We start from the raw sequence: 24,323 nt of genomic DNA on the forward strand, positions 1-24,323 counted from the left end.
AAAAAAAAAATATATATTTAAAAATTTATGTAAATATACATAAACTTTTTTATTTTAAAAATCAAAATTGGAATCGTATGCCACATATTTCCTTTCTGCTTTTTATACTCAACAAGAAATGTTGAACATTTTTCTCTTGACTGCATGTTGAGGTGCCTCATTATTATTTAAAAAAATTTTTTTTAATGTTTATTTATTTTTGAGAGACAGAGACCGAGCGTAAGCAGGGTAGGGGCAGAGAGAGAGGGAGACATGGCATGTGAAGCAGGTTCCGGGCTCTGAGCTGTCAGCACAAAGCCTGACACGGGGACTTGAACTCACGAACCGCAAGATCATGACCTGAGCTGAAGTTGGACACTAAGCTGACTGAGCCACCCAGGCGCCCCAAGGTGCCTCATTTAATGGGTTTAGTATTTCATTATGTGGAGATATTATAATTTCTTTAAACTATAATGAACGTTTATCTTATTTCCAGTTTTATCCTGGTGAGCATTGCTAAGGTGAGCATTCTGGACTGTTATTTTTTTCATTTTACTGCATTCCTACAAGTGGAATGCTGGATTCAAACATTTGAGTTAAAATTTTAATAAGTTTTGCTAAATTGCCCTCCAAATAATTTGCATCATATTTTGTTGCAATAAAAGGATATGTTGTAACAAAAACAAAACTAAAAACTCCTTTTGCTCACACCTTTATTACAGCAGGTATTTCCATGTTGAATAGGATTTTGCTAGGAAGAGGAAGAATTTTCAAGTGAATTGGGTGATCAGGATAAAGCCAGGTGAAAATGCAGGGCATACGTGAAGTTGAGTGAGCAAATGGGTGTGGAAAAGAGTTGGAGATGAGGCCAGGAAGATAATCTGGATTTATTGAGGATCTCTTTAGGTTTTTTTGTTTTTGTTTGTTTTTGCTTTTTTAAGTAGTCTTCATGACCAGCTCAGAGCCCAGTGTGGGGCTTGAACTCACATGACCCTGAGTTCAAGACTTGAACTGATATCAAGAGTCAGACACTTAACCAATGGAGCCATCCAGTCGCACCAAGGATCTCTTTAGTTTTTTTATTTTTTTTAAATTTTTTTTTTTTCAACGTTTTTATTTATTTTTGGGACAGAGAGAGACAGAGCATGAATGGGGGAGGGGCAGAGAGAGAGGGAGACACAGAATCGGAAACAGGCTCCAGGCTCCGAGCCATCAGCCCAGAGCCTGACGCGGGGCTCGAACTCACGGACGGCGAGATCGTGACCTGGCTGAAGTCGGACGCTTAACCGACTGCGCCACCCAGGCGCCCCTCTTTAGTTTTTTTAAAAGTTTGGCTAATTATTTTAAACAGTACGGAGTCATCAGAAATATTTTAAGGCGGGGAATGATATCACATTTGTTTTGGTTAAATAACTAGCAGCAATGTGAAGAACATTATGAAGGAAGAGGTTGAAATGGGACTTGCACTTGAATTGGAAAGTCATTGCAATTCTAGATACTCAGTCTTTGTAAGTGACTTTCTTGTATTCTTTCATTGGGATTAAGGCAGTCAGTCATCCTGGACTGAACACATGGAGTCTAGACAGAGCATTATAGATCCAGTGTTTGTCTTCTGGAAACCGAGGGGCCAAACTTGTCTAGGAGAAGCTGCCTGCTTCACTCATGTTGCATTGAGTTGGTGAGAAACTAAGTAGCATGGAAGAGACTGGAAAACTCCTAGCTTGCTAGGTTGGATGTCTGGGTTGGGGGCTGGCATGGTGGTGGATATTACAGAGAATTTTATTGTATTTTTTTAATGTTTGTTTATGTATTTTGAGAGAGAAAGAACGTGTGAGAGAGGCAGAGTGAGAATCCCGAGCAGGCTCGGCACTGTCAGCACAGAGCCTGATGTGGGGCTTGAACCCATGAACTGTGAGACATGACCTGAGCTGAATGAAGTTGGACACTTAACTGACTGAGCCAGGCACCCCTGGAATCTTTTTAACAGTGTATTTATTTTTGAGAGAGAAAGAGAGAGAGAGAAGACAGGGAGAAAGGGAGAGAGAGCATCCCAAATAGGCTCCATGCTGTCAGTGCAGAGCCCGAGACGGGGCTTGAACCCACGAATAATGAGATCATGACCTGAGCCGAAATCAAGAGTCAGATGCTAACCAACTGAGCCACCCAGGGACCCCAAGGCAGTTGGAATTTTTAAAGGGCTACAGATTCTAAAATGGGTATGGCAGAACTTCATTTTGTTTTGAATTGGTATACTTTTATCCACTTGATATCAGTGTGTATTTTCACTTGTTAATTAATAAATAATTACAAGTATATTTTCTGAACCTTGTGTTTGAAGGTAAGCAGCTGCTCCCCTTGTCCAGCAGTGTACATAGCAGTGTGGGACAGGTGACTTGGCAGTCTTCAGGAGAAGCATCAAACCTGGTTCGAATGAGGAACCAGTCTCTTGGACAATCTGCACCTTCTCTTACTGCCAGCTTGGTAAGTGTCAGTAAAGATGGTCCCTTGCTTTATGAACAAATTCTTGATTGTCATTTGTCATGGCCACGTTTATTATTTTTCTTTCTAGGATTTAGATAGTTTAATTTTTCAAAGTGAAGTATAGAAAGTGGAATTTAATGGAATATATTCTGATTGCTCTCTTATGCTATCACTGGTACTGATCATGTAGGGAGAGTCAAGAAGAAGATTCAATGTGATTGAATGAATGCATTTTTCTGGGAGAGAGCATTCTCCTAGACAGGATTCTTTTTTTTTTTTTAAAGTTTTTATTTTTTATATATTTTTAAATGTTTATTTATTTTTGAGAGAGAGACACACACACACATTGCCAGCAGGGGAGGGGCAGATAGGGAGACACAGAATCTGAAGCAGGCTCCAGGCTTTGAGCTGTCAGCACAGAGCCTGATGCAGGGTTCAAAATCACGAACCGCGAGATCATGACCTGAGCTGACGTAGGACCTTTAACCGACCTAGCCACCCAGATACCCCCTTATAAACAGGATTCTTAACCTTGTGAAGTTAGATTGCTTCTGTGTATAGCTCTTTGATATACATATTTAGTACATGAGGATAGGATAAGGTACTGGGCACTTCAGTATACCCTGGATGAAAGAATGAGCCTTTTCTTTGTCTAGGATTTGTATGATAGACGGGATCTAACAAAAGTTAAGCTGTGTAGTCTGGGCAGTTTTTTCGCCTGTGATTGCATCTTCTACTCTTTTACCTTTAGTGCCTCTGCTTTTTTACTGAAGGTACTCATTGACTTCCTGCTGAAATGACACTCTTCCCTCTTTCTAAAGGACAAAGCACACTAGTAATTTTCAGGGTATAATAACAGACACTTGTTCCCATTAAAATGTAATCTCATCTGTTCTTCGGGATTATAAATCTTGGGCACATATGGATTAGAAAGCTTTGTCCATTTGTCTATCCTGGGAAGTGAGGATAGGGGAAGAAGTCTTCTTATAGCAACAGGGAAATTAGTTTTTGGGTCAGATTTCCTTTTGACCTGAAGTTTGTGACTCTTAAGCTACAGGGAGAATCGGGAATTTTCCTGATTTTTTATTTTGAAATTTTCGAATACAATGAATACCCATATAAACTGACTTAGGTTGACTGATTTGGTTGTAACTTTATATTTGTTTTATCTGTGTGTATTTATGTATATTTTTTCCTCAAACAATTCAAAGCAAGTTACAGACCTTATGTGCCTCACCCTTAAAAGTATTTTTTGTAAGCTCAAGGATAGTCTCTTAAGTAACAATATATTATCAGATACAAGAAGTTTAACATCAGTTTAATAATAGCATCTAATATAAAGACCATATTCAAGTTTTTTCACTTGTTCTCAACATGTCTATTAAAAGCCTCACATTGTCTTCCTTTTAACCTCTGGAATGTAAAAAAAATACATATATAAATCCATACACTATCATAAAGATTTTGATCCAGTGGGACTGGGGTGGTCCCAGGGATCCGTATTTTCTTTAAAGCATTACAACTTATTCTAATATGTACCCTTTTGAGAACTATTGCCACTAAAATTGAATGTTTTATTTTAAGGTATTGTGTTGCATAGAGAATTCCTGGACTGAGGTTGTTGGAGTCCTAGCCTAGCCCAACTGAAGTAGAGAGTATTCCTGAATTACTTTTTCTTTTTAAAAGCTTATTGAGATATAATTCACATATGATACAATTTATCCATTTAAACTGTACTATTCAGTGACTTTTAGTATATTCACAGATATATGCAGCTATCACTGTGGTCAAATTTAGAACATTGTCATCACTTCAGAAAGAATCCCTAGACCCTTTAGCTGTCACCTCTTTATCCTCCCTTTCCCCCAACCCTATGTAACCAGTAATCTACTTTCTGCCTCTGTACATTTGCCTATTCTGTACATTTCATATAAATTGAGTCATACAATATGTGGCCTTTTGTGACTGGCTTCTTTCAGTGAGCATGACTTTTTAAAAAATATTTATTTTTGAGAGAGAGAGGTGGGGGAGGAGCAGAGAGAAAGGGAGATAGAATTGAAGCAGGCCCTGTGCTATCATTGCAGAGCTGGATGCAGGGATCAAACTCAGAAACTGCAAGATCATGATCTGAGCCGAAGTCAGACGCTTAACTGACTGAGTCACCCAGGTGCCCCTGGCGTGATTTTTTTTTTTTTTAATGTTGTATTTACTTATTTTTGAGAGGGGCTGGGGTGGAGGGGCAGAGAGAGACAGAGACAGAATCCCAAGCAGGCTCCATACTGCCAGCACAGAGCCTGACGTGGGTCCTGAACTCACAAACTGTGAGATCATGACCTGAGCTGAAATTAAGAGTCCATTGCTCAACTGACTGAGCCACCCACGTGTCCCTCTAGCATGACGTTTTTAAGGTGTATCTATGTTGTAGCCTGTAGCAGTAGTTAATTCTTTTTTTATCACTGAACAATATTTCATTGTATGGATATACCACATTTTGTCAGTTGATGGATATTTGGGTTGTTTCTACCTTTTGACTGTTGTGAATAATGCTTCTGTGAACATTTGTGTAAAGATTTCCATGTGGATATGTTTTGATTTTTCTTGGGTGTATACTTAGGAGTAGAATTGTTGGGTTGTATGGTAACTCTATGTTTAACATTTTAAATAAGGAATTGCCAGGCTCTTTCCCAAAGTGGCTGTACCATTTTACATTCCTATCAGCAGTATATGATGTCTTCACATCCTCATCAACATTTGCTGTTGTCTGTCTTTGGTTTTAGTCATCATAGTGGGTGGGAAGTGGTATCTTGTGGTTTTGATTGACATTTCCCTGAGGACTAATGACATTGAGTACCTTTTAATGTGATTATTGGCTATTTGCAATGTTTTTTTGAAGAAATGTCTATTCATATTCTTTGCCCATTTAAAAAGCTGATTTATTTATCTTTTGGGAGATTTGTAAAAGAACGACTTTTTTTTTCTTTTAAGTTCATTTTGAGAGAGAGTGTGTGTACAAAAGGGGCAGAGAGAGATAGTCAGAGAATCCCAAGTAGGCTCCATGCTGTCAGGGTGGAGCCTGGTGTGGGGCTTGAGCTCACGGATGGTGAGATCATGACCTGAGCCAAAATCAAGAGTTGGACACTTAACCAACTAAGCCACCCAGGTGCCCCTGTTTCTTTCTTTCCTTTTTTTTAATTAAAAATTTTTAGAAATGCTTATTCATTTTTTGAGAGAAAGAGAGTGCAAATGGGAGAGCAGCAGAGAGAGAGGGAGCCACAGAATTCAAAGCAGGCTCCAGACTCTGAGCTGTCAGCCCAGAGCCCGATGCGGGGCTCAAACCCATGAACTGAGAGATCATGACCTGAGCCAAACTCACAAACTCAGCCACTTTACCAACTGAGCCACCCAGGCGTGCCACCATTTTTTTTTTTTTTTTTTTTGAGGGAGAGCAGGGGAGGGGGTATAGAGGGAGTGAGGGGTGGAGAGAATATGAGAGAGAGAGAGAGAGAGAGAGAGAGAGAGAGAGAGAGGGAGAGAGAATGAATCTTAAGCAGGCTCCATGCTCAGTGAGGAGCCTGACATGGGGATTGATCCAACAACCCTGGGATCATGACCTGAGCTGAAAATCAAGTTGGATGCTCCACCTACTGAACCACCCAGGTGCTCTGTCTTCTGTATTTCTAATATGAATCCACTGAACTATACCACCCTACAACTCACTCCATCTGTTTATTCTGCCTTTTTAAAAAAAAAAATTAAAATGTTTTTATTTATTTTTGAGAGAGAGAGAGAGAGACAGAGTGCAAACAGGAGAGGGGCAGAAAGAGAAGGAGACACAGAACCTGAAGCAGGCTCTTAGGCTCCAAGCTGTCAGCAGAGAGCCTGATGCGGGCTGGAACTCGTAAATGGCGAGATAATGATCTGAGCTGAAGTCGGATGTTCAACTGACTGAGCCACCCAAACGCCCCTGTTCTGCCTCTCTATTCCCCTAAACCAGTTCTTCCTTGGTCCCTGTCTTATTAAATATCACCATTATCCACCCAGTAGTTGAAAGCCAGAGATTGGAAGTCCTTCTTGACTCCTCTTCTGCCCTTCTTCCCCTCCCTATTCAATCACCCAGAGAGCCTTAGTTCCCAACATCTCCAGGTGGTCTGCTCTTTTTCACCACAGTTGCCCATTCTAAGCCACATTTACAGTCTTTTTACTTAGGTCATTTTGGTGGCCTTATTATGTTAACACTGTATTCAGTCTTCTTCGTTTCCAGGTCACTCTTCACTCTAAAGTCTGTTAATTCCAAAACACAAATCTGATCATGTTTATTCTTCTTTCTTTTAGATTTTTGTTTTCTTTTAGCTGAAGTATAGTTGACACACAATGTTACATTAGTTTCTTGTGTACAACATAGCCAATCAACAAGTTAGTAGGTGGGGGGGTGCCTGGGGGGTCAGTCGATTAAGCATCTGACTTTGGCTCAGGTCATGATCTCACAGTTCATGAGTTCGAGCCCTGTGTCAGGCTCTGTGCTGACAACTCAGAGCCTGGAGCCTGCTTTGGATTCTCTGTGTCCCTCTTTCTTTGCTCCCCTCCCACCCCTCACGTTCTGTCTGTCTCTCTCAAAAATAAATAAACATTAAAATAACTTAATTAAAAAAAAAAAAACAAACCTCTGTATGTTATGCTGTGTTTACCAAAATTGTAGCTACCATCTGTTACCACACAATGCTATTGTAGTACCTTTAACTGTATCACCTATGCCGTACCTTCTTTCTTTCAGTTTTATCTTCCAATTTTTTCATTTTGTCAATATTTATGCAGCACCAGTGTTTAGCCATTTTCTTGATTAAAGTCTTTCAGTAGTTTCCTATTACAGTTATAATAATGTACAATAATTAGTAATTATTGAATGAATGAGTTTTCATTGAGATTAGCAAATGGGGAATGAGGAACTAGAAACAGAGACCACAGATGGAAGGATTAGGTTTGGATGGTTTTTCTTGTTGGGTTCAAGTAATTTATACTGAGGTTGGCCTAACCAGTGAACTGTACTGAATATTGGCATTTTAATAGGAGGATTGTAAATCTCAAGAATCTTTTAATTGGTAGGGTTTGATCCTCTGAATGAACTTTTGGGATTCTTTTTTTTTTTTTTTTTTTTTAATGTTTATTCTTAAGAGAGAGAGCAAGCAGGGGAGGAGGAGAGAGAGGGGGGCAGAGGATCTGAAGAGGACTCCGCACTGACAGCAGTGAGCCCGATGTGGGGCTCAAACCCACAAACCATGAGATCACGACCTGTGCCGAGGTCAGATGCTTAATCAACTGAGCCACCCTGGCGCCCCTGGGATTCTCTTTTTTACTTTGTTGGCCAACTTGCCTTTACAAGAATAATGCCTTATAGTGTTGAAAAAAACAAAATTCAACCTGAGTAAATTTACAGATGTAATTGACTTTATTAGTTGGTTCATGAATCAGGCAGCATCCCCTCTAGCAAGTAGAAGGGAGCTCTAAGGAGTTAAGCAAGAAAAAAGGTTTTTAAAGGCAGAGAGAGGGCATAGCAAAAAAAAAAAAAAAAAAAAAAAAGGAAAAAAAAACCAGAAAGGAATTTATTAGCAGGGAGTGCATTGTTTAGGCAAGGTTGCCCTCTTAAAGCGAGCAGAAGGGGTCTATTAGTAAATTTCTGAGTATTGACCAGGAAATTCCATGTCAGCAGGTTAAAGGTTACATTCCTGGGTTTGAAACTGCAGTTAGGTATTGGTTTACCGACTAGAGGCCTTAACCTAAGTGACACCATTTTGGGCCTGTGGTTTTCTTTTTAACAATAGGAATGATCACTGCAAAGAATGACTGTTTCCATTATCATGTTTCTAATTTATATGTAGCATTATATATGACACATAGTAAGCAATGTATACTTTTTTATTAAATGAGTAAAGAACTTTTCGGGATTTCTTTGCTAATGTTACAGCTGATTGTATTAATACTTGTTTGAAGTATAATGTCTATAAAAGAAGGTTGATTTGATGTGTCAGGACCAGCCTGATATGATCAGGTCATGCAGACCTCTATTCTTGTCCTTGTCTTTTTTTTAGAGAGAGTGTAGGAAGCAGGGGAGAGGGGCAGAGGGAGAGGGAGAGAATCTTAGGTAGGCTCCATGCTCAGTGTGGAGCTGGACACAGGGCTTGATCCCATGACCCTGGGATAATGACCTGACCCCAAATCAAGAGTTGGATGCTCAACTGACTGAGCTACCCAGGCACCCCTTGTCCCTGCCCTAATAATTATTTCCATCAACTTCTTTGATAAAGACCTAGAAGAGACACTTATCACATATGCTGAGGGCACATTTTCCGTGTTGAATAAGTTCAGTCACAAACAGAAATGATGGTTCAAGAAGAACTAGCAAGTGAGATTTAACAGGGACAAGAGTAAAGTTTTTTTTTTTTTTTTTTTGAGAGTGAGAGCGAGACAGAGAGCAGGGGAGGGGCAGAGAGCGGGAGACAGAGGTTCCAAAGCAGGCTGCACACTGGCTGACAGCAGAGACCCTGATGTGGGGCTTGAACTCATGAACTGCGAGATCATGACATGACCCAAAGTCAGATGCTTAACCAACTGAGCCATCCAGGGGTCCCAAGAAAAGTATAAACTTTAAAGTACCAAAGCTCAAAACCAGATTGAACTTTCAGTTTAAGTAATGTTTGAAGACATTTTATCACCCTGAAAGAAAAAGCTCTACCCATTAAGCAGTCACTTTGCATTCTATCTTCATCCCAGCCCTGGCAACTACCAATTGCATTCTGTCTCTGTGGATTACCTATTCCAGATATTTCATGTAAATGGAATCATATAATATGTGATGTTTTGTTTCATTTAGCTTCTTTTATTTAGCATAATGTTTTTGAAGTTTGTCGACATTATAGCATATATCAGTACTTTATTCCTTTTTTTTTTTTTTTTTAAGTTTATTTTGAGAGAGGGAGTGCAAGTGGGGAAGAGGCAGAGAGAAAGAGAGATTGGGATTCCTAAGCAGATACCATGCTGTCAGTGCAGAGCCTGATGCAGGGCTCAAACTCATGAACTGCAAGATCATGACCTGACCTGAAGTCAGACGCTTAACCAACTGAGCCACCCAGCATCTTTCCTTTTTTTTTTTTTTAAGTTTATTTATTTTGAGAGAGAGAGGGAGAATCCCTAGCAGGCTCCATGTTGTTCGTGCAGAACCTGATGCAGGTCTTGAACTCAAAAACTGTGAGATCATGACCTGAGCCGAAATCAAGTCAGACCTTAATTGATTGAGCCACCCAGGCATCCCAGTACTTTATTACTTTTATGGCTGAATAAAATCCCATTTTATGGATATAACACATATTGTTTGTTCACTCATCAGTTGACAGTTGTTTGGACTGTTTCCACCTTCTGGCTATTGTGAATAATGTTGCTATGAGCATTCATGTACAAATGTTTGAGTTCCTGGTTTCAATACCTTTGGGTATATACCTAGCAGTAGAATTGCCGAATCATGGTAATTCTGTGTTTAACTTTTTGAAGAACCTTTAACCTGTTTTCCGCAGTGGCTGCATCATTTTGTGTTTTCACTAGCAATGTAGGAGAGTTCCAATTTCTCTACATCCTCACTAACACTTATTATTCTTTTTTCTTTTTCTTTTTAAAAAATTTCTAGTCATTCTTTTTTTTTATTTTTTATATCTGAGAGAGAGACAGAGAGCGAGTAGGGGAGGGGAAGAAAGACAGAGACAGAATCTGAAGCAGTCTCCAGGCTCCGAGCTGTCACAGGGCTCCGACACAGGGCTTGAACCCAGGAAGAGTGAGACCACGACCTGAGCTGAAGTCGGACGCCCAACCGACTGAGCCACCCAGGCGCCCCCAAAAATTTCTAGTCATTCTAATAGGTGTTTAGTGGCTTTGAGGATTTAAGGCTTTCTTTATCATTATATTTTTACTTTAATAATATTTCAGAACTTTGTTGAAATGGACATATATGGGATATGCTTTTAAAAGAATTAAAAATCCGTGATACTACTTAGAACCTTTTCTGCTTCATTCTTAACTGTCATGATTATTCTTTAATTATCACCTGTGCCTTCAAAGAGAAATACCCATAGAAATACCCAAATATTGTGTTACCCACTTTTGTGTTCAAGTGATTCTAAACTCAGCAACTTCTACTTTCAGTCTGTAACTGTAGCTTTGCATTTTCTGCTGTGAGAGTTGGAGATTTTTGTAGCTATACTGTAAGTTGTATTGAAGTATAATGTACATAGGATAAAGCTTACCCATTTTAAGTGTACAGTTTGATGGGTTTTTCCAGATGTGTACAGTTGTGTTACCACCACCAAATCATGATATAGTATAGAAAATCATGGTACTGAAATTTCTGTCACCCCAAAATAATCCCTTGTGTCTGTTGTTTGCAGTCTGTTTTCTCCCCCAGCCCCAGCTCTTGGCAGTCACTGATCTGTTTTCTGTCACTGTGGTTTTTGCCTTTTCCAGGATCTCATATAAATGGAAGCACACAGAATGTTACCTTTTGTGTCTTGACTTCTTTTACTTAGCATAATGGTTTTGAGACTCCTCTATGTTGTTTTGAGTATCAGCAGTTCTTTTTTATTGCTGAAAGTATTCCTTGGGCATGGGTCTAATCAGACTTTGTTTAGCCATTCATCAGTTGATGATCATTTGGATTGTTCCTAGTTTTTGCCTGTTATGGAGAAAACTCCTATGAAAGTTTGTGTACAAGTATTTGTCTGAACTTAGGCGTTAATTTCTGTTTGATACATACCTAGGAATGAGATTGCTGGGATGTATGGTAAATGGTAAGGGCATGTTAATTTGTATGAGAAGCTGCCAAGCCATTTCATAAAGTGGCATTTTTGCATTTCTACCAACATTTGCTTCACATCCTTCTCAGTACGAAGTATTATTATTTTAATTATAGCCACCCTGATGGGTATGCAAGCATATTTCATTGTGATTTTAATTTGCATCTCTGATGGCTAATGAGGTTGAATTACTTTTCAAGTGTTTGCCATTCACACATTTTCTGTGATGAGGTACCTGTTCAGATCTTTCGTCTGTTAAAAAAATTTTTAGGTTATCTGTCTATTATTGAGTCTTGAGAGTTCTTCATTTATTATGATATTAGTTGTATATCAGATCTATGCTTTCTAAATATTCTCCCTGTCTATGACTCACATTTTCATTTTATTTCAATGTTTATTTGTTTATTTTGAAAGAGAGCTCACAGGGGAAGGGCAAAGAGAGAGAGAGAGAGAAAGAGAGAGAGAGAGAGAGAGAGAATATCTAACAGGCTGTGCACTGTCAGCGCAGAGCCTGACATGGGGCTCAAACTCATGAACTGTGAGATCATGACTAGAGCGAAAATCAAGACTTGGACAATAGCCCACTGATCCACCCAGGCGCTCCTCACATTTTCATTTTCTTATCAGGGTTTTATTCAAAAGTCTATATTAAAAAACAAAAATCAATTGTATTTCTCTGCTAACAATGAACAATTAGAAATTGAAATTTAAAAATCACTGCTATTTACAATAGCTTAAAAATATGAAATAACTGGGGCGCCTGGGTGGCTCAGTCAGTTAAGCATTGGACTTCGGCTCAGGTCATGATCTCACGGTTTGTGGGTTCGAGCCCCGTGTCGGGTTCTGTGCTGACAGCTCAGAGCCTGGAGCCTGCTTCGGATTCTGTCTCTCTCTCTCTCTCTCTCTCTGCCCCTCCCTTGCTCACTCTCTGTCTCTGTCTCTCAAAAATAAATAAATGTAAAAAATATGAAATAACTAAAGATAAATTTAAGAAATCGTTTGTAAGATCAGTACATGTTAACTATAAAACATCACTGAGAGAAATTAGAGAAGACCTAAACTAATATATATGATATGTCGATGGATTGGAAAACTCAATGTCAAATGTAAACTCTCCCTATTGATTTATAGATTCAATGCAATCCTAATAAAAACCCTAACAGTCTTTTTCAGAAGGTGACAAGATAGATTTCAAATTTATATTGAAATGCAAAGAGCCTAGAATAACCAAAATATTGAAAAAGAAGACTAAACTTAAAGAAATCACTTCATCCAATTTACTTCTATAAAGGTACGGTAAGCAAGACAATGTGATATTGGTGTTAGAATAGACATGTAGATCACTGGAACAGAATAGGAAGTCCAGAAATAGATAAATGTGCCAAGGTAATAGGGAAAAGATAGTTTTTTTTCCCAACAAATGTTGCTGCAACAATTTACATGGGAAAAAAAAGAACTTTGACTTTTATCTCATGCTATATACAAATATTAAGTTGAAATGGATAAAATAATAAGACATGTGAAGGAAAACACAGGAGAAAGTCTTTGTGATTTTGGGTGAAGTAAAGCCTTCTTAGAGCACAAAAAACAGCACACGCTGTAAGAGGAGGAACAATTTGACCTTATCAAAAAGAAAAATTTTTGCTGTTGAGTGCTAATTTTTACTGGGGTAGGGACAAAATGAAGTGCATCTACAGGAGGGTGGAATGGTAATAATGTCATGCAACATTGTTAACTGTTAAAGAGGTATTAATAGGTTTTGTTGTTTGCATTTTAAAAAATACCACTACCTTCTTTGGAGATAGAAGTCCAGAAGTCATGATAAGTGATATTTGCAAAAAACTCTTATGTGTTTACTTATCAATTTCTATTTTTTCATTCCTACTCAAGAAAATATATTTGAATGAAATGATTGTGAGTGCTTTCTATTTTATAAAAGAAGTAAGTACTAGCTGAGGCTGTCGACCTATATGTTTTTGTCCTGCTGATTAGTAATCATATAGGTCTAGGGAAGTCACTTAACTTTAATCTCTGCTTTCTCATCTCTAAAATCAAGATAATTATGGGGCTTTTCTCATAGAGTTATTAGGATGAAATGAGACTATCCATGTAAAATAACATAGTGCCAGACTTGTCATAAGTATGAACTAAATGTTACTCTTTCTTTGCCTGTCTTTAGGTACCTCAAATAGTAATACAAACAATTATTTATTTATTTATTTATTTATTTATTTATTTATTTTTAATTCTTTTTATTTATTTTTATTTATTTTTTTTCAATATATGAAGTTTATTGTCAAATTGGTTTCTATACAACACCCAGTGCTCATCCCAAATGGTTCCCTCCTCAATACCCATCACCCCCCCTCCCCTCCCCTCCCCCACCCCCCATCAACCCTCAGTTTGTTCTCAGTTTTCTTTTTTTTTTTTTTAATGTTTATTTATTTTTGAGACAGAGAGACACAGAGCATGAATGGGGGAGGGTCAGAGAGAGGGAGACACAGAATCTGAAACAGGCTCCAGGCTCTGAGCTGTCAGCACAGAGCCCGACACGGGGCTCGAACTCACGGAACGTGAGATCATGACCTGAGCTGAAGTCGGCCGCTTAACCGACTGAGCCACCCAGGCGCCCCAGTTTGTTCTCAGTTTTTAAGAGTCTCTCATGCTTTGGCTCTCTCCCACTCTAACCTCTTTTTTTTTTTCCTTCCCCTCCCCCATGGGTTTGTTAAGTTTCTCAGGATCCACATAAGAGTGAAAACATATGGTATCTGTCTTTCTCTGTATGGCTTATTTCACTTAGCATCACACTCTCCAGTTCCATCCACGTTGCTACAAAGGGCCATATTTCGTTCTTTCTCATTGCCATGTAGTACTCCATTGTGTATATACACCACAATTTCTTTATCCATTCATCAGTTGATGGACATTTAGGTTCTTTCCATAATTTGGCTATGGTTGAGAGTGCTGCTATAAACATTGGGGTACAAGTGCCCCTATGCGTCAATACTCCTGTATCCCTTGGGTAAATTCCTAGCAGTGCTATTGCTGGGTCATAGGGTAGGTCTATTTTTAATTTTTTGAGGAACCTCCACACTGTTTTCCAGAGAGGCTGCACCAATTTGCATTGCCACCAACAGTGCAAGAGGGTTCCCGTTTCTCCACATCCTCACCAGCATCTATAGTCTCCTGATTTGTTCATTTTGGCCACTCTGACTGGTGTGAGGTGATATCTGAGTGTGGTTTTGATTTGTATTTCCCTGATGAGGAGCGACGTTGAGCATCTTTTCATGTGCCTGTTGGCCATCTGGATGTCTTCTTTAGAGAAGTGTCTATTCATGTTTTCTGCCCATTTCTTCACTGGGTTATTTGTTTTTTGGGTGTGGAGTTTGGTGAGCTCTTTATAGATTTTGGATACTAGCCCTTTGTCCGATATGTCATTTGCAAATATCTTTTCCCATTCCGTTGGTTGCCTTTTAGTTTTGTTGGTTGTTTCCTTTTCTGTGCAGAAGCTTTTTATCTTCATGAGGTCCCAATAGTTCATTTTTGCTTTTAATTCCCTTGCCTTTGGGGATGTGTCAAGTAAGAAATTGCTGCAGCTGAGGTCAGAGAGGTCTTTTCCTGCTTTCTCCTCTAGGGTTTTGATGGCTTCCTGTCTCACATTCAGGTCCTTTATCCATTTTGTGTTCATTTTTGTGAATGGTGTAAGAAAGTGGTCTAGTTTCAATCTTCTGCATGTTGCTGCCCAGTTCTCCCAGCACCATTTGTTAAAGAGACTGTCTTTTTTCCGTTGGATATTCTTTCCTGCTTTGTCAAAGATGAGTTGGCCATACGTTTGTGGGTCTAGTTCTGGGGTTTCTATTCTATTCCATTGGTCTATGTGTCTGTGTTTGTGCCAATACCATGCTGTCTTGATGAGTACAGCTTTGTAGTAGAGGCTAAAGTCTGGGATTGTGATGCCTCCTGCTTTGGTCTTCTTCTTCAAAATTACTTTGGCTATTCGGGGCCTTTTGTGGTTCCATATGAATTTTAGGATTGCTTGTTCTAGCTTCGAGAAGAATGCTGGTGCAATTTTGATTGGGATTGCATTGAATGTGTAGATAGCTTTGGGGAGTATTGACATTTTAACAATATTTATTCTTCCAACCCATGAGCACGGAATGTTTTTCCATTTCTTTATATCTTCTTCAATTTCCTTCATAAGCTTTCTATAGTTTTCAGCATACAGATCTTGTACATCTTTGGCTAGATTTATTCCTAGGTATTTTATGCTTCTTGGTGAAATTGTGAATGGGATCAGTTTCTTTATTTGTCTTTCTGTTGCTTCATTGTTAGTGTATAAGAATGCAACTGATTTCTGTACATTGATTTTGTATCCTGCAACTTTGCTGAATTCATGTATCAGTTCTAGCAGACTTTTGGTGGAGTCTATCGGATTTTCCATGTATAATATCATGTCATCTGCAAAAAGTGAAAGCTTGACTTCATCTTTGCCAATTTTGATGCCTTTGATTTCCTTTTGTTGTCTGATTGCTGATGCTAGAACTTCCAACACTATGTGAAACAACAGTGGTGAGAGTGGACATCCCTGTCGTGTTCCTGATCTCAGGGAGAAAGCTCTCAGTTTTTCCCCATTGAGGATGATGTTAGCTGTGGGCTTTTCATAAATGGCTTTTATGATCTTTAAGTATGTCCCTTCTATCCCGACTTTCTCGAGGGTTTTTATTAAGAAAGATTGCTGAATTTTATCAAAGGCCTTTTCTGCATCGATTGACAGGATCATATGGTTCTTATCTTTTCTTTTATTAATGTAATGTATCACATTGATTGATTTGCAAATGTTGAACCAGCCCTGCATCCCAGGAATGAATCCCACCTGATCATGGTGAATAATTCTTTTTATAAGCTGTTGAATTTGATTTGCTAGTATCTTATTGAGAATTTTTGCATCCATATTCATCAGGGATATTGGCCTGTAGTTCTTTTTTTTTTGCTGGGTCTCTGTCTGGTTTAGGAATCAAAGTAATACTGGCTTCATAGAATGAGTCTGGAAGTTTTCCTTCCCGAAGCAATTATTTATAACATAGGTTTACTCATGGAAAACTGCTGGATTTGATAAAAGAGAATCAAGAAATAAGAATGAATTCATTTACAACTTTGAGGGATAGATTGTGGTACCTTTAATTGAAATTAGGCATACAGGAAAAGGAACAGGTTTGGGAGAGGAAATTAATGAGTTTGATTCTCAGCATATTGATGACAGGTCATATGGTATAGATATAGATAACCTCTTAAAAATAATTTATTGAAGGGGAGCCTGGGTGGCTCAGTCTGTTGAGCATCCACTTTTGGCTCTGGTCATGATCTCATGGTTTGTGAATTCGACCCCACATTGGGCTCTGTGCTGACAGCATGCAGCCTGCAGCCTGCTTCAGGTTCTCTGTCTCCCTCTCTCTGTCCCTCCTCAGGTTGCACTCACGCACGCTCTCTCTCTCAAAAATAATGTACATCAAAAAAAATTAAAAATAATTTATTGAGATGAAATTCCGATAACATAAAATTAACCATTTTGAAATGAAGAGTTAGTGAACATTTAGTATATTCACCATATTGTGCAACCACCACCTCTATCCAGTTATAAAACCTTTCCATCACTCCTAAGTAAAACGCTTTACCTGTTCTTCTCCCCCTTTCCCCTTCCATTCAGCTTCTGGGAACCATCAATATACATTCTGTTACTGTGGATTTATCTGTTCTGGGTATTTCCTATAAATGGAATCATATCATATGTAACCTTTGTGTCTGACTTCTTTGGCCTAGCATAATGTTTGGATGGTCTGCCTACATTCTAGTATGTATCAGCACTTCCTTATTTTTGTGACTGAATAATATACTCCATTATAGGTATATAACACAGTTTGTTAATCCATTCATCTGTTGACGGACATTTGGAATGTTTCCACTTTTCGGCTGTTGCGAATAGTGCTGCTATGAACGTGTATCTATGTCTACATGTTTGAGTACCAGTTTTCATTTCTTTTGGGTATATAGCTAGGGATGGAATTGAGGGGTCATATGATAATTCTGTCTTTAACTTTCTAAGAAATTGCCAAACTGTTTTCCATGGTTGCTGCACCATTTTATATCCTCACCAGCCATGTACAAGGGTTCCAGTTTCTCCACATACTTGGCTAACATTTATTTTCCATTAAAAAAATTATTTTTTATTATATTGGCCTGGTGAATGTGAAGTTGTATCTCATTTGATTTGCATTTCTCTGATGACTAATGATTTTGAGCATCTTTTTTTCATGTTCTTTTTTGGCCATTTGTATGTATTCTTAGGAGAAATGTCTTCACATACCCTGCCTGCCCATTTAAAAATTTTGTTGTTTGTTTTTTGTTGTTGAATTGTGAGAGTTCTTTTTATATTCTGGATACTAGAACGTTATTAGATGTATGATTTGCGAATATTCTCTCCCATTCTATATTTTTCTTTTCAGTTTCTTTTTTGTTTTAATTGTTTTTTCGGTATTTATCTATTTTTGAGAGAGACAGAGCATGAGTGGGGGAGGGGCAGAGAGAGAAGGAGACACCGAATCCTAAGCAGGCTCCAAGCTGTCAGCACAGAGCCCACGTGGGGCTCAAACCCACACGCCGTGAGATCATGACCTGAGGCGAAGTCAGACACCCAACCAACTGTGCCACCCAGGAGCCCCATTCAGTTTCTTAATAATATATTTTGATGCATAAAATTTAAAAATTTTGATGAAGTTTATTTATTTCTTTTTTTTGCTTGTGCTTTTGGTCTCCTATCTTAAGAATCCATTGCCAGATCCTAGGTCATACAAATTTACCCCTCTGCTTTCTCTTGAGAGTTTTATGGTTTTAGCTTTATATTTACTTCATGGACCCATTCTGAGTTAATTTTTGTATATGGTATGAACTAGGAGGGTCCAATTTCAGTCTTTTGAATATGGATATCCACTTGTTAGATAGCCCTTTTTAAAAAATGTTTATATATTTTTGAGAGAAAGAGAGCGGGTGTGTGAGCAGGTGAGGGGCAGAGAGAGAGGGAGACAGGGGATCTGAAGTGGGCTCTGCACTGACAGCAGAGAGCCCAATGTGGGGATTGAACTCATGAACCATGAGATCATGACTTGAGCCGAAGTCCAACGCAAATTGAACTGAGCCACTTAGGCACCCCTGTTAGATAGGCTTTTTTGAGTTAGAAATAAAGATATAAAGGAGGTGAATTTTAGAGCTATAGATAGGGATTTGGAAGCTGTGGATTAAATCATCATCCAAGAGAGTATAGAGAATGAAAAGGAATGTAGGGGAGAACAAAAACTTTATATGTGAAAGGATAAGATAGTGAAGTATTCAATTTAGTAAGATTTATAGGAATTTAGATCATTTGCTATCTGCTGATTTGAGAATTGCTATCTTTGGCACTCTTGGTTTCTTCTTTTTTGTAAGAGGATGAATATGTTTCCAATGCCATCTAGTGTCTTTTCAAAGGTATGAGGGTAATGTTTCATAAGAGATTTTAAAATAAAAGTTGAGAGATTTTCATGAGATCGAACGGGATGTTTATTAGCTTAGTTGCTTCTCAAGAACATCCTCAAGAGAGAAGCAAAAGACCAGACCAATTATTTTGCCTGAACAAATTCAGAGCTTAATCTTAACTTGGATTGTTAAACACTTTTATCTTGTGTTCTGTGATAATTTGTAAATTTGTAAAGAATTCTTAAGAATTTGTAAGAAATTTGTAAATTTGTATGCAACCTGAAAAAATAGTGGGTTTATGTTTTTAAAAGGCATTTATTTTAAAATTGAAACAAATTTTTACTTAAAAATTTTTTAATTTTTATTTTTGAGAGTGAGACAGAGCACAAGTGGGGCGGGCAGAGAGAGAGGGAGACAGAATTGGAAACAGGATCCAGGCTGGAGCTGTCAGCACAGAGCCTGATATGGGGCTCGAACCACAAATCATGAGATTATGACTTGAGTGGAAGTTGGATGCTTACCAGCTGAGCCACCCAGGCACCCCTACTTTTTTTTTTTTTTAAATGTTTGTTTATTTTTGAGAGAGAGAGAGAGCGAGAGAGACAGACAGTGTGAGCGAGGGAGGGGCAGAGAGAAAGGGAGAAAATCTGAAGCAGGCTCCAGTCTCTGAGCTGTCAGCACAGAGCCAGATGCGGGGCTCGAACCCACGAATGGTGAAATCATGACCTGAGCGGAAGAGCATGCTTAACTGACTGAGCCACCCAGGTGCCCCTAAATTTTTTTCTTTTTACTTAAGCTGGTTGATCAAAGGACTGTTGAAACACATCTTATTGAATTTGTTGAGAGTTAGAATACGTGACCCTTTATGTATTTTAGTTTTATGCAAGTGTTTCATAAAGTATCATATATGTAAAAAAAATGGTATTATAAACCACAAATTAGAAGTTATATCTACAGGGACATCTGGGTGGCTGAGTTGGTTAAGCGTCTGACTCTTGATTTTAGCTCAGGTCATGATCTCACAGTTTATGAGTTCTGTGAGTCACGCAAAGCCTGCTTGGGATGGATTCTCTCTCTCTCTCTCTCCCTCTCCCTCTCCCTCTCCCTCTCCCTCTCCCTCTCCCTCTCCCTCTCCCTCTGCCCCTCCCCTGCTTATGCTTCCTATGCTTCCTCTCTCTTCTCTTCTCTTCTCTTCTCTTCTCTTCTCTTCTTCTCAAAATAAATGAAAACGTTAACAAATGTTATAACTGCAGGTTTTGTTCTGCTTTTGTTTTAAATCTTGTCCAGAATGTCTTTTAATTGTATTGTTAATGTCATGTATTGCTATACATAGGTGTATTTACAAGTGCTGAGGAAAGATTGAAAAGTATGGATATTAGTACATTCTTTCATGTAAACAGGGTAGATATATTTATTTAGGGTAGATATATATATTTATAGGAGATAAATTTGAGTTGGGATAGAAAAGTAATAATATTTACTAGACCCTACACTTAGGTTCATTTGCATGTATTATCCTTTATTTTCTCAAGAACATTGTGAGGTAGATATCATTATCTTAGTTTACAGCTGAGGAAATTTAGGCCTGCAGAGATTTGTTCATTTGTCCATTTATCCCACAAATATTTATGAAGTATCCACTATGTGTCAACACTGTACTAGGTGTCTGGAATACAACATTGTTGAACAAAACAAAGTTAGATGCTTTGCTGTAGGACAGTAAGTGTTAGAGTGGGAATTCAAAAGAGGTCTCACTCTGAAGTTTATTTCAAGACTTGTAAGTGGAGAGAAAAGTCTTTGGCAGGTTGGATTATTTGAACTGCATTTTTTTCCTGGATTTATTAATACTCCATTTTCTGTTTGGATATTGAAGACTTTGATCAGGATTACATATAGGGAGAGTTTTACTTGGTTTTGATTACATAAAATTTTCTATGAATTGAAAGGAATTTCTGTTCTTTAGGCAAATAAAGATGAAAATACATTTATCTTTATTCCACATATTACTCAGGGTCCTGGCAGCAGATAGAAAAAATTATGAAATTATAATAAAAGGGTATGGGCAGGGCATCGTGAAATGGCAACACACACATAGTACTTTCTGCTTAATAGTAGTAATCTGGTACTGTTATTAACCCGTACCATTACTAACCCTAGGTCTGAAAGGGTGAGGAGAGGAAGTGATCCTTGGACCTAGGGAGATAGAGGAGATGTGTATGTAGAAGGCGACCTGATAATGGCATGACTTGTGGTAGTGTGATGCGGCCAGCCTAACTTGACCCTGTAGGAACCAACCCAGGAGAATAAATAGCCTCTTTATCTTCCTGTTACCCTCTTTTCTTTCTTTGACCTTTTGCCGGTGCTACCTATTGGCTGAATCTATCTGGACAGAAGAGGGCAAGAGAACCTCTTGGTATATAGTTTATAATAATTCTGCATTTTGGGGTACAGAGGATGATCCAGAGGGCAAGTGGATGCTATCTTGTACATCTTGCAAGTTTTGAACACTGAGCTTATTTATGTACACTTTTGACTATGAATTACTTTATGTTAAATTACATAGCAGTTTTGTTTAAAGCATTGCTAATTCTTTTTCTCATAAGCATATTTTTAAAAATTTTATTTTAAATCCAGTATAACATAAAGTGTTAAATTAGTTTAAGGTGTACAGTATAGTGTTCATCAATTCTATATCTTAACTCGGTGCTCATCAAGATAAATGTACTTTTAATCTCCTTCACCTGCTCACCCATTCCCCCTCCCTCCCTCACCTCCCCTAACACTGGTAACACTCTGTTCTCTATAGTTAAGAGTCTGTTCTTTGATTTGTCTCTACCCCCCCCTTTTTTTTTAAGTTTTATCTAGTTATTTTTTGAGAGAGAGAGAGCGAGTGAGCATGAGGAGGGGAGGAGCAGAGAGAGGGAGAGAGGATCCCCTAGAGCCTGATGTGGGGCTCAGTCTCCTAAACTGAGATCATGACCTGAGCTGAAACCAAGAATTGGACGCTTAACCAACTGAGCCACCCAGGCACCCCAGTTTTGTTTCTTAAATTACACATGTGAGTGAAATCATATATTATTTGTCTTTCTCTGACTGAATGACATCGCTTAGCATTGTAACTGTAGCTCCAAGCATGTTGTTACAAATTGTAAGATTTCATTTTTTTTTTTTTAATTTTTTTTTTTTCAACGTTTATTTATTTTTGGGACAGAGAGAGACAGAGCATGAACGGGCGAGGGGCAGAGAGAGAGGGAGACACAGAATCGGAAACAGGCTCCAGGCTCTGAGCCATCAGCCCAGAGCCTGACGCGGGGCTCAAACTCACGGACCGCGAGATCGTGACCTGGCTGAAGTCGGACGCTTAACCGACTGCGCCACCCAGGCGCCCCTGTAAGATTTCATTTTTTATGGCTGAATAATATTCCTTTGTGTGCACGTGTGTGTGCATATATATATGCCACATCTTTTTTATCCATTCATCTATTGATGGACACTTGGGCTGCTTTCATAATTTGGCTATTGTAAATAATGCTCTTGCAAATAATATTGTAAGTATTGTAAATAAACATAGGGGTGCATGTATCCTTTGAATTTATGTTTTTGTATTTTTTGGGTAAATAGCCAGTAGTGTGATTACTGGATCATATGTGCTTTCTTTTTTTCTTTTCTTTTTTTTTTTTTTTAAAGTTTATTATTTATCTTGAGAGAGACAGAGATGGAGTGAGTGAGGGAGGGGTAGAGAGTGAGGGAGACAGTGAGAATCTCAAGCAGGCTCCGCACTGCCAGCACAGAGCCCTATGTGGGGCTCGAACTCATGAAACTGTGAGATCGTGACCTGAGCCGAAACCAAGAATTGGACCTTAACCGACTGAGCCAGGTGCCCCTGGATTATATGGTATTTCTATTTCTAACTTTTTGGGGAACCTCCATACTATTTTTCATAGTGGCTGCACCACCAGTTTGCAGTCCTGCCACCAGTGTACAAGGGTTCCTTTTTCTCCACATTCTCACCAATGCTTGTTGTTTCTTGTGTTTTTGATTTTAGCCATTCTGACAGGTGTGAAATAATATCTCCTTGTAGTTTTGATTTGCATTTCCCTGTTGATGAGTGATGCTGAGCATATTTTCATGTTTCTGTTGGCCATCTGTATGTCTTCTTTGGTGAACTGTTCATATCTTCTGCCTGCTTTTTAATTGGATTATTTGTGTTTTAGATGTTGAGTTGCATCAAGTTCTTTATGTATTTTGGATACTAACCCTTTATTGGATATGTCATTTGCAGATACCATCTTGAATTAAGTAGGTTGTCTTTCAGTTTTGTTGATGGTTTCCTTTGCTGTGCAGAAGCTTTTTATTTTGATGTAGTCCCAATAGTTTATTTTTGTTTTTGTTTCCCTTGCCGCAGGAGACTTACCTAGAAGAATGTTGCTATGACCAGTGTCAGGGACATTACTGCCTGTGTTCTCTTCTAGGATTTTTGTTGTTTTATGTCTCACGTATAGGTCTTTAATCTATTGTGTTTATTTTTGTGTATGATATAAGAAAGTTGTCCAGTTTCATTCTTTTGCATGTAGCTGTCCAGTTTTCCCAACACCATTTGTTGAAGACAGTGTCTTTCCCATTGCATATACTCTCACCTCCTTTGTCAAAAATTAATTGACCATAAAATGGTAGGTTTATTTCTCAGTTTTCTGTTGTGCTCTAGGGATCTGTGTGTCTGTTTTTGTGCCAGTACCATACTGTTTCGATTACTACAGTTTTGTAATAGAACTTAAAATCTGCAATTGTGATACCTGCAGCTTTGCTTTTCTTTTTCAATATTGCTTTGGCTATTTAGGGTTTTTTGTGGTTCTATACAAATTTTAGGGTAGTTCTAGTTCTGTGAAAAATGTTGTTTTTATTTTAATAGGGATTGCATTAAATCTGATAAATTTGATAGTAAATTGCTTTGGGTAGTATAGACATTTTAATGATACTTGTTCTCCCAATCCATGAGCATGGAATATCTTTCCATTTGTTTGTGTCCTCTTGATTTTCTTATATCAATGTTTTATACTTTGTAGAGAACAAGACTTTCACCTCCTTAGTTAAGTTTATTTCTAGGAGTGGGGGAGGGGCAAAGAGAGGAAGACAGAATCTGAAGCAGTCTGCAGGCTCTGAGCTGTCAGCATAGAGCCCAACACGTGGGGCTCGAACTCATGAAGTGTGAGATCATGATCTGAGCCAAACATGAAGTGTGAGATCATGATCTGAGCCAAAGTTGGACACTTAACCGACTGAGCCACCTAGGCACCCCTCTAGTGTTTGTTTTAAAGTCTATTTTGTCCATTATAAATATTGCTATCCTGTCTTTTTTTTTTTTTCCACTTCCATTTGCATGATAAATGCTTTTTATACCTTCACTTTCGATCTGCATGTGTCTTTACATCCGAAATGAGTCTCTTGTAGGCAGTATATAGATGGGTCTTGCTTTTTTATCCATTTTATCACCTTATGTTTTTTTTTTAATTTTTTTTTTAACATTCA

The 24,323-nt window shown here is 38.5% G+C and overlaps 1 protein-coding gene across 6 annotated transcripts in view; it reads left to right on the top strand.

Moving 5' to 3' along the window:
• MAST2 (microtubule associated serine/threonine kinase 2) overlaps positions 1-24,323 on the top strand; it is a 225,052-nt gene that overhangs the window by 36,004 nt on the left and 164,725 nt on the right. For all 6 annotated transcript variants that reach the window (XM_030323924.1, XM_030323925.1, XM_030323927.1 and 3 more), the window contains exon 3: positions 2,318-2,460. In XM_030323924.1, the coding sequence (XP_030179784.1) occupies positions 2,318-2,460 (143 nt within the window). The remainder of the gene's footprint in view (positions 1-2,317; positions 2,461-24,323) is intronic.

The sequence above is a fragment of the Lynx canadensis genome, chromosome C1 (genome assembly GCF_007474595.2).
Source record: "Lynx canadensis isolate LIC74 chromosome C1, mLynCan4.pri.v2, whole genome shotgun sequence".
Classification (NCBI taxonomy): domain Eukaryota; kingdom Metazoa; phylum Chordata; class Mammalia; order Carnivora; family Felidae; genus Lynx; species Lynx canadensis.